This window comes from Pelodiscus sinensis, chromosome 3, assembly GCF_052426305.1.
Source record: "Pelodiscus sinensis isolate ZL-2025 chromosome 3, ASM5242630v1, whole genome shotgun sequence".
Classification (NCBI taxonomy): Eukaryota; Metazoa; Chordata; order Testudines; family Trionychidae; genus Pelodiscus; species Pelodiscus sinensis.
Window position 1 is genome coordinate 30,595,963 of NC_143054.1, and position 16,417 is coordinate 30,612,379.

General features: G+C 40.8%; 1 protein-coding gene across 4 annotated transcripts in view; it reads left to right on the top strand.

Moving 5' to 3' along the window:
- The window catches only part of KIDINS220 (kinase D interacting substrate 220), a 188,190-nt gene that overhangs the window by 41,771 nt on the left and 130,002 nt on the right, over positions 1 to 16,417 (top strand). For all 4 annotated transcript variants that reach the window (XM_075923523.2, XM_006123619.5, XM_006123620.5 and 1 more), the window contains exons 12-20: positions 1,453 to 1,630; positions 2,298 to 2,462; positions 4,721 to 4,900; positions 6,693 to 6,858; positions 7,659 to 7,810; positions 7,962 to 8,251; positions 12,268 to 12,408; positions 13,202 to 13,445; positions 13,624 to 13,712. In XM_075923523.2, the coding sequence (XP_075779638.1) occupies positions 1,453 to 1,630; positions 2,298 to 2,462; positions 4,721 to 4,900; positions 6,693 to 6,858; positions 7,659 to 7,810; positions 7,962 to 8,251; positions 12,268 to 12,408; positions 13,202 to 13,445; positions 13,624 to 13,712 (1,605 nt within the window). The remainder of the gene's footprint in view (positions 1 to 1,452; positions 1,631 to 2,297; positions 2,463 to 4,720; positions 4,901 to 6,692; positions 6,859 to 7,658; positions 7,811 to 7,961; positions 8,252 to 12,267; positions 12,409 to 13,201; positions 13,446 to 13,623; positions 13,713 to 16,417) is intronic.

Sequence of the window (16,417 nt, forward strand, 5' to 3'; positions counted from 1 at the left end):
TATTAGTTTCGTACACAAGTGTGGTAGTGAATAATGAGTACTTTTTGTAGCCAGATAGAGCTCTGTTTTTGGGAGCAAGTCATGGATTTTTCCATCCTATAGCCTATATTTTATTTCCGTTCTCATATTGTAACCATCACTGTTATCTTAATCAACATGTGCTCTACCAGTGGTTGTAGTGCTGGTGTGCTGAGGCCATGGCTTGTGATGCTGTACTGTAAGTTGTCATGGTTTTCTTGTACTACCCTATCTGGCTATGTGATCTTACTTCTTGTCTTATACTTAGATTATAAGCTCTTCGTGACAGAATTTTGTGGGTTTTTTTGTTTTTTTTTCTTTTTGTATTGTGCCTAACACAATGGGATCCTGGTCCATGATTGGTCTCCCAGGTACTGTATTAATAGCCTTCTCTCCTTGCAAACAGGTTTCTGCATGGAGTCCATTCAAAGTGAAAGGATCTGCTAGTAGATACCACATTGTTCCAGCAGTTTAGAGTTGTTCAGTGTTAATGGCTCTTTGAATGTTCTGTGTCAGCTTCTTAGACATAGTCTCAGGCATAGTCTGTCCACTAGGTATCAAGTCTGTGCTACAGGATGGATGCTCTGATCTACGCTGAAGATTACAGTTATAAATAAGGTTGCCATCTAATCACAGAGAACCATACACTCTTACCCTGCCCCTTCTCTGAGGGGGAAGAAGAAAGAACAGGGAAAGAGATTGACAAAATGCCAGCAAAGGGTTTAAAAAGTGCAACAAGTGTCACAACCCTATGCTCACTTCAGATGGCCATGGGTCATGTATTCGCTGCTTGGGTGAGGCACATGTTCTGCAGAAATGTGTGCATTATTGTAGCCTCATGGACAGGGCCTGAAAAGACTAGAGAGCTCAGATTCAGGATGTTGCTGTTTGATAAGGCTCTGGAGCCTCAAACCAGGTTTGCAAAGGGAAGTACTCAGCAGGAGATCCCCTCTAAGCAAAAGAAAGGGGCAGGTTTGTTTTCATCTAAGCCGCCTGCAAAAAAGAGAGCATCTCTAGCCCGCTCCTTATCTCCCAGAGTCAGCACGGGAGATAAATCAGGTACCTCCGGCACTGGGCATCCCCATGCCACATCGTTTGCAGAACCGCAACAGCAAACTCCAATGTTGGGGATGCACATATTAAAGAACCGTTGTTACTGCACGGGGGAGTAACTTTCCCTTTCACAGGCCTTAAAATATGGAACAAGTCAGCTGAATTTTTTAAAATGTATTTTTCTGTTATAGTCCTCCTTGTCTGTATGTTAAATTTTGGTGAATTTCTTCAATGTTGTGTTCATGAGCACGTACCAGAGAGAATTTGTGTCACTAAGTTTTCCACAGTAATACTTTGGAATATGTATTATGTTCAGAATCTCACTTTTCAAAAATAATACCCATTGCTATTAAGAGAACTTTCCACTTGATCTAATTTCAGAAAGGAGATACTCCACTTCATATTGCCATTCGTGGAAGAAGCCGTAAACTTGCAGAACTGCTTTTAAGAAATCCAAAAGATGGCAGACTGCTTTATAGACCCAACAAAGCAGGAGAGACACCTTACAACATTGACTGTAGCCATCAGAAAAGCATTTTAACTCAGATATTTGGTGCCAGTAAGTGCGAGTGTTGTTTCTTTTTCTTAAGTATTGCTATGTGCTTTTAAGGAGAACAGAGTTCCTACTAGGACTTAAAGATTAAACCAGGTGCATTAGAATAATCTTCCTAGGCTGCCTTTCTGTTTATCCCATTGTATGATGAAAATTGAGTGTAGTTTAGAAAAGTGCAGTTTTAATGAGGGGAAAGGTGGTAATCTAAAAAGGAAATCAGAGCTTGACTGGTATATAGTAAGAAAATCCATTATTTTGGCGCCCTAATACAGTTATAATTAACTCTTTTGTCATTTGTTTCTGAACAGTAAACTCATGTGAAATGTGTTGACAAGGACTCCCTTACGTTTGGTTTTGGTTATATTTAGTTTTTTGTTTTGAAAGGAATTTATTTTCTTCAACTTGTTGCAACTATAGGATATTGTTTGAATCCTTGCATGCTAAATCTTAATAGTCTTGAAACTATAGTTCTTATGAGATGTGTCCTGTTTTCTTGCTATATTGCTTATGTACTTACAGTTGAAATCCAGTTGAGCTAGACTATATAATCAAAAGCAATGATTTTTAGTCTTCCATTGAATTTTTTATTACACAAGTGGATTTGTCATGATTTGAAGTAATTGTGTGAAATATATAACATGAAAAAACATAATGTGTTATATTTACATTGCAGGACATTTGTCTCCTACTGAAAGTGATGGAGACATGCTGGGTTATGATCTCTATAGCAGTGCCCTGGCTGATATTCTCAGTGAGCCAACCATGCAGCCACCTATCTGTGTAGGGCTGTATGCCCAATGGGGAAGTGGGAAATCTTTTTTGCTCAAAAAACTGGAAGGTAATATTTGATGATGGCTTTTTTGTATGTTTAGATACATTGTCTATAAAATATCACATAGGTGTTACTACACTGAGGTAGACCATCAAGTTCAGTATCCTTTGATTCAATAATACAACTCTTCTCAGAAACTCTCCTCCTCCATATCGTGCCCATAAGTCAGGGAAAATATATAGCATGAGGACTGATAACCTTTAAGTTAGTTAGTGCTGTCCTAAAATTATACATTTTATATAGTTTCTAACCAGTTTTTGCTAACCTTTTGGTCTACAGGACTTCCTGTAGTAGTGAATCCCCCACATGGTAATTCTGTTGCTTTGAAAATATTTAATTTTCTTAGTTTGGAATTCTACTTTGAATATTAAATAGTTTTATTTTTTTATTATATGAAAATGTGAATACTGATCGCCAGGGCTCGACAAATTATACAGTCTACTCGTCATGGGCGAGTAGATTGTAACCCGGAAGAGCTGGGTTCCGGCGATCTGCGCATGCACAAAACGATCTGCACATGCACAGATCGCCAGACAGCACGGCTGGCGAGTGGGGCTCACCGCGGTTCGGCGAGCCCTGCTGATTGCTGTTTCTTTATTACAGTAGACTTCTGATAATCCAGTACCTTTGGGACCCAGGGGGTGCCGGATTATTGGATATACCGGAGTATCAGGAGGTACTGCAGTGGTGGGGGCTGGGGCGGCTGGGAAAGGGGATCGGCGGGGAACGAACCCTCCGCTGTTTTGCAGGGAGGTGGGGGAAGCCCCGCGCAGCTGCCGGCGACAGGCCAGCTAGGGCTACACGCGGCAGCAGCGAACTTGGGGAAGCGGTGGGGCAGAGCAGTTGGGGTGCTGTTGGGTTGGTCCTGCAGGGCCGCCCCTCACCTGAGCGGCGCTGCGGGGCCAACCCAGCAGCACCCCAGCTTCTCTGCCCTGCCTCTTCCCCAAGTCCACCGCTCGTCAGTTTCAGCAGCGGCAGACTTGGGGAAGTGGCTGAGCAGAGTAGCTGCGGTGGTGCCGAGTTGGTCCCACAGCGCTGCCCCTCACCTTGCCCCCTCTCCTCCACTACCGCTTGCAGCCCCAGCTGGCCTGTAGCAGGCGGCTGAGCGGGGCTCTTCCCTGCCTCCCTGCAAAACGGTGGAGGGTTTGCCCTTCGCCGCGCTATTCCCTGCCGCCCCCTGTCCCCCCGGCCGGCCACAGTGCGGGTCCTGGCAGACCCGTCATGGATATAATCCCCTTCCCTTCTCCTCCCCTTCCCTTTCCCGGCTCGTGAGTGTGCGTGGGGCTCACAGGAGCTCCAATTGTCCAGCTGGCTGGAGCACTTCTAGGTTCTAGTTGGTGCTGGCCTATCAGGAGTGCCGGACCACTGGATGCTGGACAATTGGAGTTTTACTGTATATCATTTGCTCCTTTTATGTATATTACCCATTTTATCTTTCAAAACTAAACTCTGGAATTTTAATTCTCTTATGTGGTTTGTGATTCTAGTAACTTGTCTTGCCATTTTCTTGCCTTTTTTATTGTAGAGGTCAACTTTCTGAGAGTGCATAATTAGGCTAAATGCAATATTTGAAGAGAGAATCATGATTAACTCATTTAATGCCATTTAAATATTTTCCATGTATTCTGTATTGTCTGTTGTAATGCATATAAACACTTATTTACAATTTTGACAACTACCGCTCATTGAGATTTCCAGGTTGTTCCTGTAAATATTTGAGATGTTCTATCAAATTCATAAAAGTTAAACATACCTTCTAAAATGTATAATGGATTTATTCAATTTAATTCATCATCCTAATATCCAGTCACTCATGCTCACAATTTTTTTATGGTTTGAATAACTTAAAAGAATTAATACTTGAGCAGATATATCCATTCACTTTTCCACCTTATCCTTCCCATCATAAATAAAACTAACATACATTATTGGCTCTAATATCTGCCCTAAGTTAATGTTTTTTATTTGGAGAACTTTTGTTTGTTCTCAGTCTTTGCTAGCTGTTTCCCAGACATTTTTTAACCTAGGCTATAATATTGTTTCTCCTTTCGCTCCATGGACACTAACTATGTGTTGCAGGACATCTCATTTGTATGAACTTAAACTGAAAACAAGAGATAAATGCATAACATAATGACTTTCATATTATGATGGTTATCATCAGGGTTCTGATATAATTTCTTTAATTGGTATGCAGGGATTTATTTACGTGTCATAAAAATATATAGCTAAAGTTGACTTTTCTGTATGCTTTTCTCTTCTAGATGAAATGAAAACTTTTGCAGGACAGCAGATTGAACCTCTGTTCCAGTTCTCTTGGCTTATTGTGTTCCTGACGCTCTTGTTGTGTGGAGGGCTGGGTTTATTACTTGCTTTCACAGTAGATATAATGCTTGGAATAGCTGTCGCATTGAGCTTATTAGCAGTTCTATACATATTCTTTAGTAAGTCCATTTTCACTTCATATTACAATATATTGGTGCTATCTATCTTTAGATTTCAGTATTCGTAAGTAAATGTTGTGCTTCAGGAAAAAAATCAAGTAATTCTGCAAAAAATACAAGAAAACTCAGATTGTTAATTTTCATTGATTTTAATAATAAACATTGGTGAATAAACTTAGGAAGAACAGTGAAATAATGCATTTGACTTCATTAATATGGGTTAGAACAATAGCTGTTCAGTAAAAATTCATAGACTAGACTCCCATATATTAATTTTGTCACTTCAGTCTTATAACTGTTTATTTTTGACAGAAATGCTTAATATTGAGGCAATAACAAGGTTTTAAAAGTGCAGGGCTCAGTTTTAGAAATGAACACAATACTTCAAATGATTGACATGGTCTGATTAAAATTGTAGAAATATTTGAAAACAGTTGGAAAAATATATTAGGATGGGGTTAAGAGCTATATCACATTACTTATAAAATATTGTATAAAATGTAATTGTCACCAAAATCAACACTGCAAATCTTGGGAATTTAGAGGTAAATTTAACTGAAAAGATGCCCGTATGTGCTAAAGTGCAGAAATGCCCAGTTTAAGTTCTCAGAATATCCATAATTCTTTATAGTGGTACCATGATTAGGTCACAGAGGGTTAAAAATAACATTTCAAAAAAATTAATCTCAGAGCAGAGATTAATATGCTTTAAACATAAGTGCATGATTATTTTTTACTATCATTATAGGATTGAGTTGAGATTGCATCTGGGGAGCAGCACAAAGCACATGTGTATTGGTGAATCTGACTAGCATGAAGCTACAGACAGCTCTAAAAGCAGTAGTAGTTGGGGTCAGTTCAGTGATACTTGGCAGCTAAGTGATCTGTGAATGAGAACTCTTGACATACAGGCCCTTTCACTCTACTAAACTGTTATCGATTAAAGGAATTACAGCAGGCATATTAACTGGAGAAGGAAGGTGGTGACTGGTTGATTTACTGCATGTATTAGAATTCTACAATATAAATTATCTGAGCTACTGGCCTGGACCTGTTTTAGTCTATAACCATAACAACCAGATTCAGCTGTTAATAGCATTGTTTTATTGAAATCTAATTTCTTCAAACATAGACAGTGCACAAGTTTTCAATGGTATTTAATTATTTTGAAGACTCTCTTTCAATAACTGTCCATTATTAAGAAAGCTTGAAGAGCTATTTCTTGAGGGACATATTTTTAGTTTGTTTTAATTTCAAGTAAATAATTTACTTAATTCTGGAGTCCTGACTAGTATTTCCATAATAAAATATGATCAGTTTCTCATTAGCTTTCTTTCCAAGCTCTGCGTTAGACAATCTGTGTATGTACAGATACCTTTACATACCTGACAGAGTTCTCAGAACCACCTTTGTTTTCTTGCTTTAAAATCCCCTCTCAATTTTCAGAGTCACATTGCAGCTGCTATTCTTGTGATCAAAAAAAGACTGAACAAGGCCAGTTTTAGAATGCAGAAAAGCTCGTTTTCATTTGGCGATGGGACTTCTATTGGGTGTAACTGTACTTCAGTGCCTTGATGTAACTGCTTCCAAAATACTTAGTCCAGGACATTAGTTTGGAACTAGCTTTAAATAGATGCTAATTCTTTTTTTTTGCATGAGAGACAATTCCAAGTACAACTAAGCCACTAGGCTTCATCAGTTCTGCAAGTTTTGATAAGTAGTAAATTCTTACCTGTTGAGACTTTCATGACTTTCTTTATATCTCAATATAAAATAAAGCATTTTATTACAGCTGTGATTTACTTTGGTGGCCGAAGAGAAGGAGAAAGCTGGAACTGGGCCTGGGTATTGAGTACAAGGTTGGCAAGACACATTGGGTACTTGGAGCTGCTTCTCAAACTGATGTTTGTGAACCCACCAGAATTACCAGAGCAAACCACTAAAGCTTTACCTGTCAGGTTAGAGATATTTCATATGTACTTTTCTTTTTCTCTTTCCTTTGTAATTCAGCTTCACATACAGGCAGTCCCCGGGTTACGTACAAGATAGGGACTGTAGGTTTGTTCTTAAGTTGAATTTGTATGTAAGTCGGAACCGGTACATATTGTAGGGGAAACTCTATCCAAACATTTCTCCAGAGCTCAGTTTTATTCTCCCACACCTCACTTCCCTCAGTCCTTTATTCTTGAGCTGAGGGGTCTGCTGAGAAAAGCCGCTCCGCGTCTCCCTTGTCTGCTGGGGGGGGGGGGGGGGGCGCTAGCTTTGCATCTTCCTGGTCTGCTGGGCAGAAGCAGCTAGTGCAGGGTTGCCTCACCCAGTTTGTAAGTAGGGATCTGATGTAAGTCGGATCCATGTAACCCGGGGACTGCCTGTATATAACAATCTACAAACTGTGTAATTTATTCTCCTTCAAATAACTCTTTATGATCCAATAACAAAAAAGAGTATCTATAAATCAGGATAAACTTTTTTTCTACTTTGAAGAAAATAATATTGGTTGCCAAGATAACTATGCAAGATTTCAGAGGGGTAGTAGCCATGTTAGTCTGTCACTTAAAAAATGAGTGGTCCAATGGCACCTTAGAAACTAGACAAAATATATAAAAATGATGAGTAATCCTATGGCACCTTAGAGACTAACAAAAAATGTAGTATTGTGAGCTTTTGTGGGCACAGGAAGGCTTTATTTCTACTAGCTAATAAAGAACTTAAAGCTTCTTTCTACATAGAAGATGTATACTTTTTTCTCTCTCTTCAGATTTCTGTTTACTGACTACAATAGACTGTCCAGTGTAGGTGGAGAGACATCAATGGCTGAGATGATTGCTACTCTGTCTGATGCATGTGAAAGGGAGTTTGGTTTCTTAGCAACAAGACTTTTTCGAGTGTTCAAAACAGAAGAAACACAAGGTATTTATTACTTAAATTACTTTTCTAATTTTTCCAATTCACTGCAGTTGTAAAGTGTTCTGTTTTTTCACATGAGTACATTGTTATAAAAAACTTTTAGTTTAGACATATGTAGATTCATGTAACATCCAATAACTTTGATGTTTTATAGGTAAAAAGAAATGGAAGAAAACCTGCTGTCTCCCATCCTTTGTTATCTTCGTCTTCATACTCAGTTGCATTATTGCAGGCATCACGCTGCTGGCCATTTTTAAAGTAGATCCAAAGAACATGACAGTGAATGCTATTCTGATATCTGTTGCGTGTGTTGTTGGTTTGGCTTTTATCTTGAACTGTCGTACATGGTGGCAAGTGTTGGATTCAGTCTTAAATTCCCAGAGAAAACGTCTTCATAATGCTGCTTCCAAGCTTCACAAACTGAAAAGTGAAGGGTTCATGAAGGTAAGCTTTGAGATTATGTTAATGATTGGTACTAAGGAGTGCAGTAATCCTCTTACAGTTGGATGTCATCCATCTAATTAAACCAAGCCTCACAAAAAGAACAAACTTTCAAATAAATGAATATTGTTCTCACACTGAAAATTATATTCAGTGCATGTGATCTGTTCCACCAAGGATTACTTGATTGGCTAAACACATTTTTAGTTTACAGTTGTACTTGGTTGTAGAAAGACACAATACTCTAGACCAGGGGTGGGCAATAATTTGATGGGAAGTGTCTCCAAGATTTGGTAAATGGACAAGGGCTTCACTTTTCCCTGGAGAGGGGGGTGCAGGGTCTGGGACAGAGGTTGGGTGCAGAAGAAGGTTTGGGGTAGGGGATTGAGGTGGAGAGGGAGTTTGGGTGTTGGAGGGGTTTGGGGTGCAGAGTCCTGGAAGGGGTATGGGTACAGGAGAGGAATCTCGCCTAGGGGAGGGATGTTAGGGCAGATGCAGGGTCTGGGAGGGAGCGTAGAGGGAGGGGGATGCAGAGAGCTTGGGTGGCAACACTGTGGCAGAGGATTGGAGTTTTGGGGTCAGGAGACAGTATGGGTGCAGGAGAAGATTCTGGTTTGGGGGAGCAATGTAAGGAGTGCAGGATCTGGGAGGGAGTGTGGATGTGAGAAAAGGTGGAGGTCCAGAGGTAACTAAGCTGCTTCCAGCAAGCAGCACTTTCAGACCGGTTTCCCTGTCTGCCAGCAGCCCTAGACAGCTTAAAGTGGCTGGCTGTTCCATGTGGCTCTCTAGGGTGAATGGGAAGCTTTGTGTGTGGCCCTCATCTCCTGCAAAATCTCTCAGCTCTCATTGGCTGGTTTTCAGCCAATGGGAGCTGAAAAGCAGCACAGAAAGCCTCCGCTCCTCCCCTCCTCCCCCCATTTCAGAGTGACAGAGAGCAGCCTGCGACTTTGAGCGGTGCTGTTCTGTACTGCAGAGGTGGGCTGCAGGCCAGATTAAAAGGCCTGTGGGCTGTATTTTGCCCACCTCTGCTCTAGACAGTAAATTATTTAAATGACCTTTGAAAGAAGTCCCTCTCAGCACAGGGTGCTCCTCATTGTGGTTGGGGTTGAGAATTAGCTCTTACCTGTTCTGGTGCACTCTTCATTGGTTGTTTGCATCATGTTCTCTCTTTCTCCCACGGTGCTCTTTGTGACTCATGGCACATAATGTCCCCCTCCTCCAGAGAAACAAATTCCTTCCAGAAAAGCTATCTGGATGCTGCCTCGGGAGGCCTTCAGTTTCATGTCTCCAGTTCTTGTGCCACTTTTCAAGTGGCTTAGAGGGGAGTCTGCGTTCATCTTGTGCTCCAGGTTCCTGTCAAAGAATCCTATAACTGGCAGTCCATATCTACTCAAATTTACAACTTGTTGCTGTCTCCCTGGGCTCCTTTCTATCCTACTCCTTTATCTCCTTGGCTTTTCCTCTGCTCTCTGTGGCTGCTTCATCCTTCTCAACCTCTTGCCAGACTTCACCTTCCAGAGCAGAACTCCAGGGTATACTCGTCTTCTGAGTCTCCTTGTTTATTGCCATCTTTCTTTCCCTCTAGGGAGTGACTGCAGACCTGCTTCTGGCATCCCCTTCCTGTTGTCACTTTCTGGCTTTATACTCTGATCTTGGCTCATCCCACATCTGGGTGTCTTCTGCCACTAGGCCCTGTCAATCTGTGGTTCCTCTCCAGGTGCAACATCTGAAGTTAATTGGCTCTTTCTGGCCCACATTAATATGCTGAGGATATGCACGAGTTGGATGTCCAATCACAGGACCTGCACTAGTATGATAAAAGTAATTGCATCAAATATTAAGATACATATTTGATCTTATGAAAGCAAGGAAACTTTACTGCAATGTTAATGAAATTAAAAATAAACTACACACATAACTTTGAGTGTTGTCAGTTATTTGCCATCTCTCTTTAGTAAAAAAAAAAAAAAAAAAAAAAAAGAATAAAGCCAATAGGAAAGTGACTCAATTTTTAGGAGCCGGTTAAACACTTAATAACAAAAATGATAGCATTTACTGAAGAAGCCAACTGGTGACTTCATAGTTACAGATTGCTTTCTAAAATTGAATTAAAATGGAACTTAAATTCCTGTTTGTCCACTTTTCTTAAAGAGGAAAAATCAGTGTGAAATTTCACATGGAGTTATATTTTTATACCCTTTGAATTTGTATATAGTTTTTGTTTGGTTAGTTTTCTTAAATTTTTGACAAGTCTTTGAAATTAGATGTTGGCTGAAATTTGTTTGTGGACTGTCTTACGTTTCATTGCTATAGCTGAAAATATGTGCGCTGTGGACCTAAATTCATTTACTTGGTGCTGGGTTCTCATGAAATCTTGTTAGTCAGATAAAAGTTCTACTGTTTTATCGTATTCATCTTATTATGGAGAATAGTTCATGCCCAACTATTCTGGAGAAAATTATTTCCATCAGGCACTGCACTTGCATCTTTCTTGCTCCCTAGTCCACTTCCACTTGAATGTTAAGAAAACACTAAGAAATTGATTTACCTTAACCAGGGGACTGTTTCCCCAGCTCACTGTGTTTTGCCAACCCCCCTCTCGCAGAGTGTAGGTAATCCTTGCTCTCCCACCTGACCACCGGAGAGGGCTAGGCTGTGGCTGCACCAGCCTGGATCTCTGCTCCCTCCCCGCTCACCTGCCATCTCGGGTCCTGTCTCCCTATCCCACCGTGCAAGCCCAGGCCCCACTTCTCCCTTCCCCACTCCAGCAGTGCCCTTTCTCTTTCCCCCCAGCTCTAGCCCTTCCCAGTGGGGGCCTGGCTCTAACCCTGGTGGCTAGGTAGGTGCAGGGGTACCTGCTCGCCTTGTGTGGGGCGCAGTGAGGCGCAGGTAGTGCTGTGTACATGGCACCCCAGCACACTGCAGCCTGCTGAGGTGGGGAAAGCAACAGCGTGGGGGGCCACTGTCCCAGCCTCTCCCCCGTGGAGTTCCGCCGGTGCTGCTCGCTACCCAGCCCTGCCTGCAGAGCTCAGGGCTGCCAGCCACCTGTCAGGAGCAGTCGGAAAGGAGCATATTATATGAGTGCAGTGGCTTTTCATATAATAAATAAGAAAGTGCTGTAAAATTTAAAACAAATTTAGTTTTCTCCAAATTTCAGTTGATGTACCCCCCAAGACTTTTCTCGAGGACCCCTAAGGGTACTTGTACCACTGGTTGAGAAACACTGAAGTAAAGTGAGTAGGAGCTTGGTTTAAAATAGCAATTCTAAGTGGCAAGTGGGAGCAGCGAGATCAGGCTTGAGCTGGAAGAGAGGGCAGGGGGGGAAAGGGAAGAGGCAGGCGGGATGCAGAGTAATGTTGATGACATCACTGTCATCCCACAGGAAAAGAGGTTTTTTAGAGAGATTGTGTCATTTAGGGTTTCTTCACATAGTTACAAAAACCATTTAGACAAAGGCAGATAAGGAAAATCTTTGCATAAAATTTATGCGAAGTAATTCTTTTGAAGTTGGTTTCACTGGAGAAATTCTTTTGAATTCTTTTTACTCACTATTGAAATGCTGAGTTACTGTAAATACATATTTATCATTGTTAAATTAAGCTAGTATGATATTAACTTGTGATAGTCTGTGACCAGACTAAAACTACAGTAAACGAAAAATATTCATTTTTTCAGTACAGCTCTCTCAAACTTTTTCTTAAGTAAGAAAAAGCCTGATTAAGATACATAAATAAATGTTTTAATGGTTATTTAATTGATTTCTTTTTAGAATCCATTTGTTCACCCTTTTCAGAACTTAAAAGCATTAATGATATGATTGTTGATGGTTTTTTAAAAGAAATGGTATTTTTAAGAAAAAATATAAAATTTATTTAAAACTAGAATTGTGATTAGAATACCTTTACTCTACTTTCCAGGAAGTTCTCTCCATATTTCCACTAAATAGTTTCTATTTGTTTTTTTTAATTTTGAAAGTGTTGTGTTTTTTTGTTTTTGTTTTTTTTTTCAAATTTGCGCAGGTTCTGAAGTGTGAAGTAGAACTGATGGCCAAAATGGCAAAAACTATTGATAGTTTCACACAGAATCAGACAAGACTTGTTGTAATTATTGATGGATTGGATGCTTGTGAGCAAGACAAAGTTCTACAGATGCTTGATACAGTGAGTTATTATTTTGCAGAGATGATTTTTTGCTTTCCTCCCAGGGAACAGATCCTTATCTTGTATTAATTGTCCTAGCTCTAATAGAATCTGTAAGGCTACGTCTAGACTGGCCCCTATTCCGAAATAGCCATGCTAATTTCCAACTTTGGAATAGGGAAAGGAATAAGAGATCCTCCGGAAAAGGGCTTTATTCCGGAGGATCGCGCCAGTCTAGACGCTTTTTTCCAGCTTTTCCCCAAGCCGGGAAAAAAAGCGGCAGACATGTTTATTTAAATCCCGCGGGGGATATTTAAATCCCCTGCGGATTTCCCTATTCCAAAGTTGGAAATTAGCATGGCTATTTCGGAATAGGGGCCAGTCTAGACATAGCCTAATTGTTTATATCGGCCACAGATCTGCTCCCAGAAGTATTGAGACTAACTCTTTAATGATAGTGAAGTGCTTTGAGAGCTAAGGTGCCATATATTAGTGTCCTCTTGTGCTTAGTTCTTCAGGTGAAGAGTTTATTTTTGAAACTGCTCAACTAAAATTTATGTTAATTAAAAGGTTATTTTAGCTGAAAAAAATTCAGGAGTTAACAACTCAGTATTAAATTCTAGTGGTATGTCAGTCATAACTTTCATAGGATCATGTAATTTAATTACTTGTGACAGTATATGGAGTAGAAAAATGTTGTGTTTCACATGTATGTTGTGCTTCATCAGAACAAAATCAATATACAATTTTAACTATAAAAATGTTTAATGGCACATAGTAAAAAATAATTTACAATTTACCTTTTTTATTGCAGGTACGAGTCCTGTTTTCAAAAGGTCCATTCATTGCCATTTTTGCAAGTGACCCGCATATTATTATAAAGGCAATTAACCAGAACCTCAATAGTGTGTTACGTGATTCAAACATAAATGGACACGATTACATGAGAAATATAGTCCATTTGCCTGTCTTTCTTAACAGTCGTGGCCTCAGTAATGCAAAAAAACTGATGGTAGCTGCAACTACCAATGGAGATATTCCATATACAGATACATCAGGTAAGCTTGTAATGCAAGGAGGCTACAGCAAGGTTATAAAGTAAGTGATTTTGAAACCTTTCATCTTAAGCTTTTAAAATAACGTTTTGTGCAAATATTTGATATCCATAGACATTCTACAGTTGGAATAAACAAAATGCAAGTTTGAAATGTATTTTAATGAGAGTGTCATTTTTAGGAATACATGAAGATGTTGACAGAAGAGTTTCTCAGAATAGCCTTGGAGAGACAACCAAACTTGGCAGCAAAACTGCTCTTAATAGACGGGTGAGAAAGTAGCATAAAAAAAGAGATATTTACAATGTGTACCTATTTTCTGCTTTAATTATGATAATTCAAAACAATTTAATCATAATATCCCTTTCAAAGGCACATCAAACCCTTCTCTTGAAATCAACAAAATTAAACCCTTAATAAAAAGCCTGACTTTAAGCTCAACAAACTCAGGCTTGAGCAGAGCAGCTGAGAAGCACATTTCAGTGGCTATCCAGCCCACAAAAGCTTATGCCCCAACACTTCGGTTAGTCTGTAAGGTGCCACAGGACTCCTCGCCGCTTATCCAATCATAGAGACAGTTATTCCATAAACATTACTATCTAGGGGCTATTATCTGTAGTACCTCAAGATAATCTTTAGGATGAGACGCAAGAAGAAAGGTGGTAATTTTCAAGTAACTCAGACCTAGATCCATTTTTTGATTTTGCAGATCCCTTTTTGTAGCGTAACCTGTCATGGTCATGCATTGATTCTTCTGGGACAGCAGAGTAGCCTGGAACAATGTGGATGCACTGCTTTGACTTTTCTTATTATTCTGTGCAGAGCTTTCTGTTGTTTCCACACTTTTGGACAGAAACACTGTTAAAATCCATACATCCAGGAGCAGAAATGAACAGCTTCTGTTCCTGGGTGTATGGAATTTAACATTGTTTCTGTCCAAAAGTGTGGAAACACTGCAGATCAAAGAAGTATCCATTAGGACTGCAAAAAGCACTGTCTGTCCTCATGCCCTGCTATCAGGCTAGCCCAACAGCTGTGGGCTATTCTTTTTTTAGTTTCTTCTTAGTTTCTTCTCATCTGGCCCTGGCTAGAGATTAGGAGTCTGTTTGCAATCATTTGCTTCTTTAACATTTCTGTAGTTAGTCTCTCCGGTCTTAGTTGTAGTTTTCTTATCTTTATTGCTTCTTCCTGAACAAAAACAAAGAGAAAAAACTTTATTTTCCTCCCTTTTTTGTTGTGGATCCTTCTCCTAGTGGGGTATGTCTAGTGCATCAAGGCTTCAAGAAGTGCCACTTCTGCAGTGAGGCCACCCCTGTAGCCAGCAAGCAGTACTGGTGCATATGCTATTTTTGGGAATGTGGGGTCTGCCAGCAGCTCAGACCCAGAGCTCAAAAGGACCGCTCCCTGAGCACCAGCTCTTACAGAGCCATCTCTCTCCTCCCCTGTGCTGCTGGCTCTGTATCAGAGGTGCAGGGAGCTGGCATAGCCTCCTGTTTCCTCTTACTGCCTCCCACAGATGGTGAGGACGGCAGGTGGGAGATGGTACGCGTGGGAAGCCAGCTTTCAAGCCTGCTCCTCACACATATTGGCTCTCGCAAAGCTGCCTGCCATTGTAGGAGTGCTTGGGTTGCCAGCACTACTGATCAAAGAAGTTTGTAGTATCCATTAAGACTGCAAAAAGCACTGTCTGTCCTCATGCCCCACTATCAGGCTAGCCCAACAGCTGTGAGCTATTCCTTTTTAGTTTTTTCTCATCTGGCCCACACTGCTGCCTCTTTTAAGACGGTTCCCAGCAAGCACTGGCCCTCTCCTCCCATGTGATAGGGGAAGCAATGCACACTTTCTTCCACATTGAGGGAGGAGGTGAATTTCATATAATTTTAGGTTTGTACTCCAAGAGTGGCAGACACCTGGAGCTGTGTCAAGTTCCTTGAGCCAAGTCTTCCCAGAGCTGATCTCAATGTCTGTATCGTTCTGCAGATGTGTGTGGCCCTGCTTGTGTGCTTGGCTGGAAGAGGCTTATGCACCTGGCTCAGCAAGACTAGGTAAAGTGTGCCCAGGGTGACAGAGAAGGCAGTCTCGGTGGTATCTTCAGCACATCAGGTGGCATCCTAGCTGGTCCATCATGTCTAGCTATCATGCCTACCCCATTGACTTTAGCTGATGTCTTCTGGCTTTTCCAGGATTTGGCAAGGAAAGCTGTAGATACTCTGCAGATTGGAGGAAGTTAAGGATACCCATCACAAACTTGAAGTACTACTCCCCTCCTCATCCTCTAAAATAGCCCTTCCTATTAACCAGGTTCTCATGAATCTGTCATGAAACATATGGAAAACCTCAGCATATAACACACCTGTTCATAAGTGGGTTTATTAAAAAAATATTATGTCTGGCTGGAGAAATGGAATTCCTTGTCTTTCCCTTTCCTCCTCAACACCAAGTGAGGCCCACTGCCTATGAAAGGGTTTGTAAATGCTTGGACCTCTTTGGGATGAAAACCTTTACTTTAGTGACATTACCATTCTGAATTGATAATTATTAAGCCTTAATGGTTACATATGACTATGAACTATTGAAAATGTAGCAACTTTAATGATCAGTTCCTGAGTCACAGCTCAACCAGTTCAAAGCGATCATCCAGGAAGGACAGGTAGATGGCACAGTGCAGATGACCCAGTGGCCCGGTCTATCTCCACAGCAGTGGTTATGTGACTGTGCCTTGGTTACATCTGTCAGGCTTCCCTACAGAAGTATAGTTGGCCGTTGAAGACTTTCTTTTTCATGCCACCAGGAGAAGATGGATGTGTCTCTTCATACCATTATAGTTTCCAGGGTCACTCTTTGCACATTAGAAATCTACAGGCACAGACAAAAGAAAGAATTGAGTCTGCAGCCTCAACACAAACCACACACCTCCAAATATACCTCTCAGTGCTTTACAAATCTCAGAAAAAAGAATCTAGATTACCCAGGTG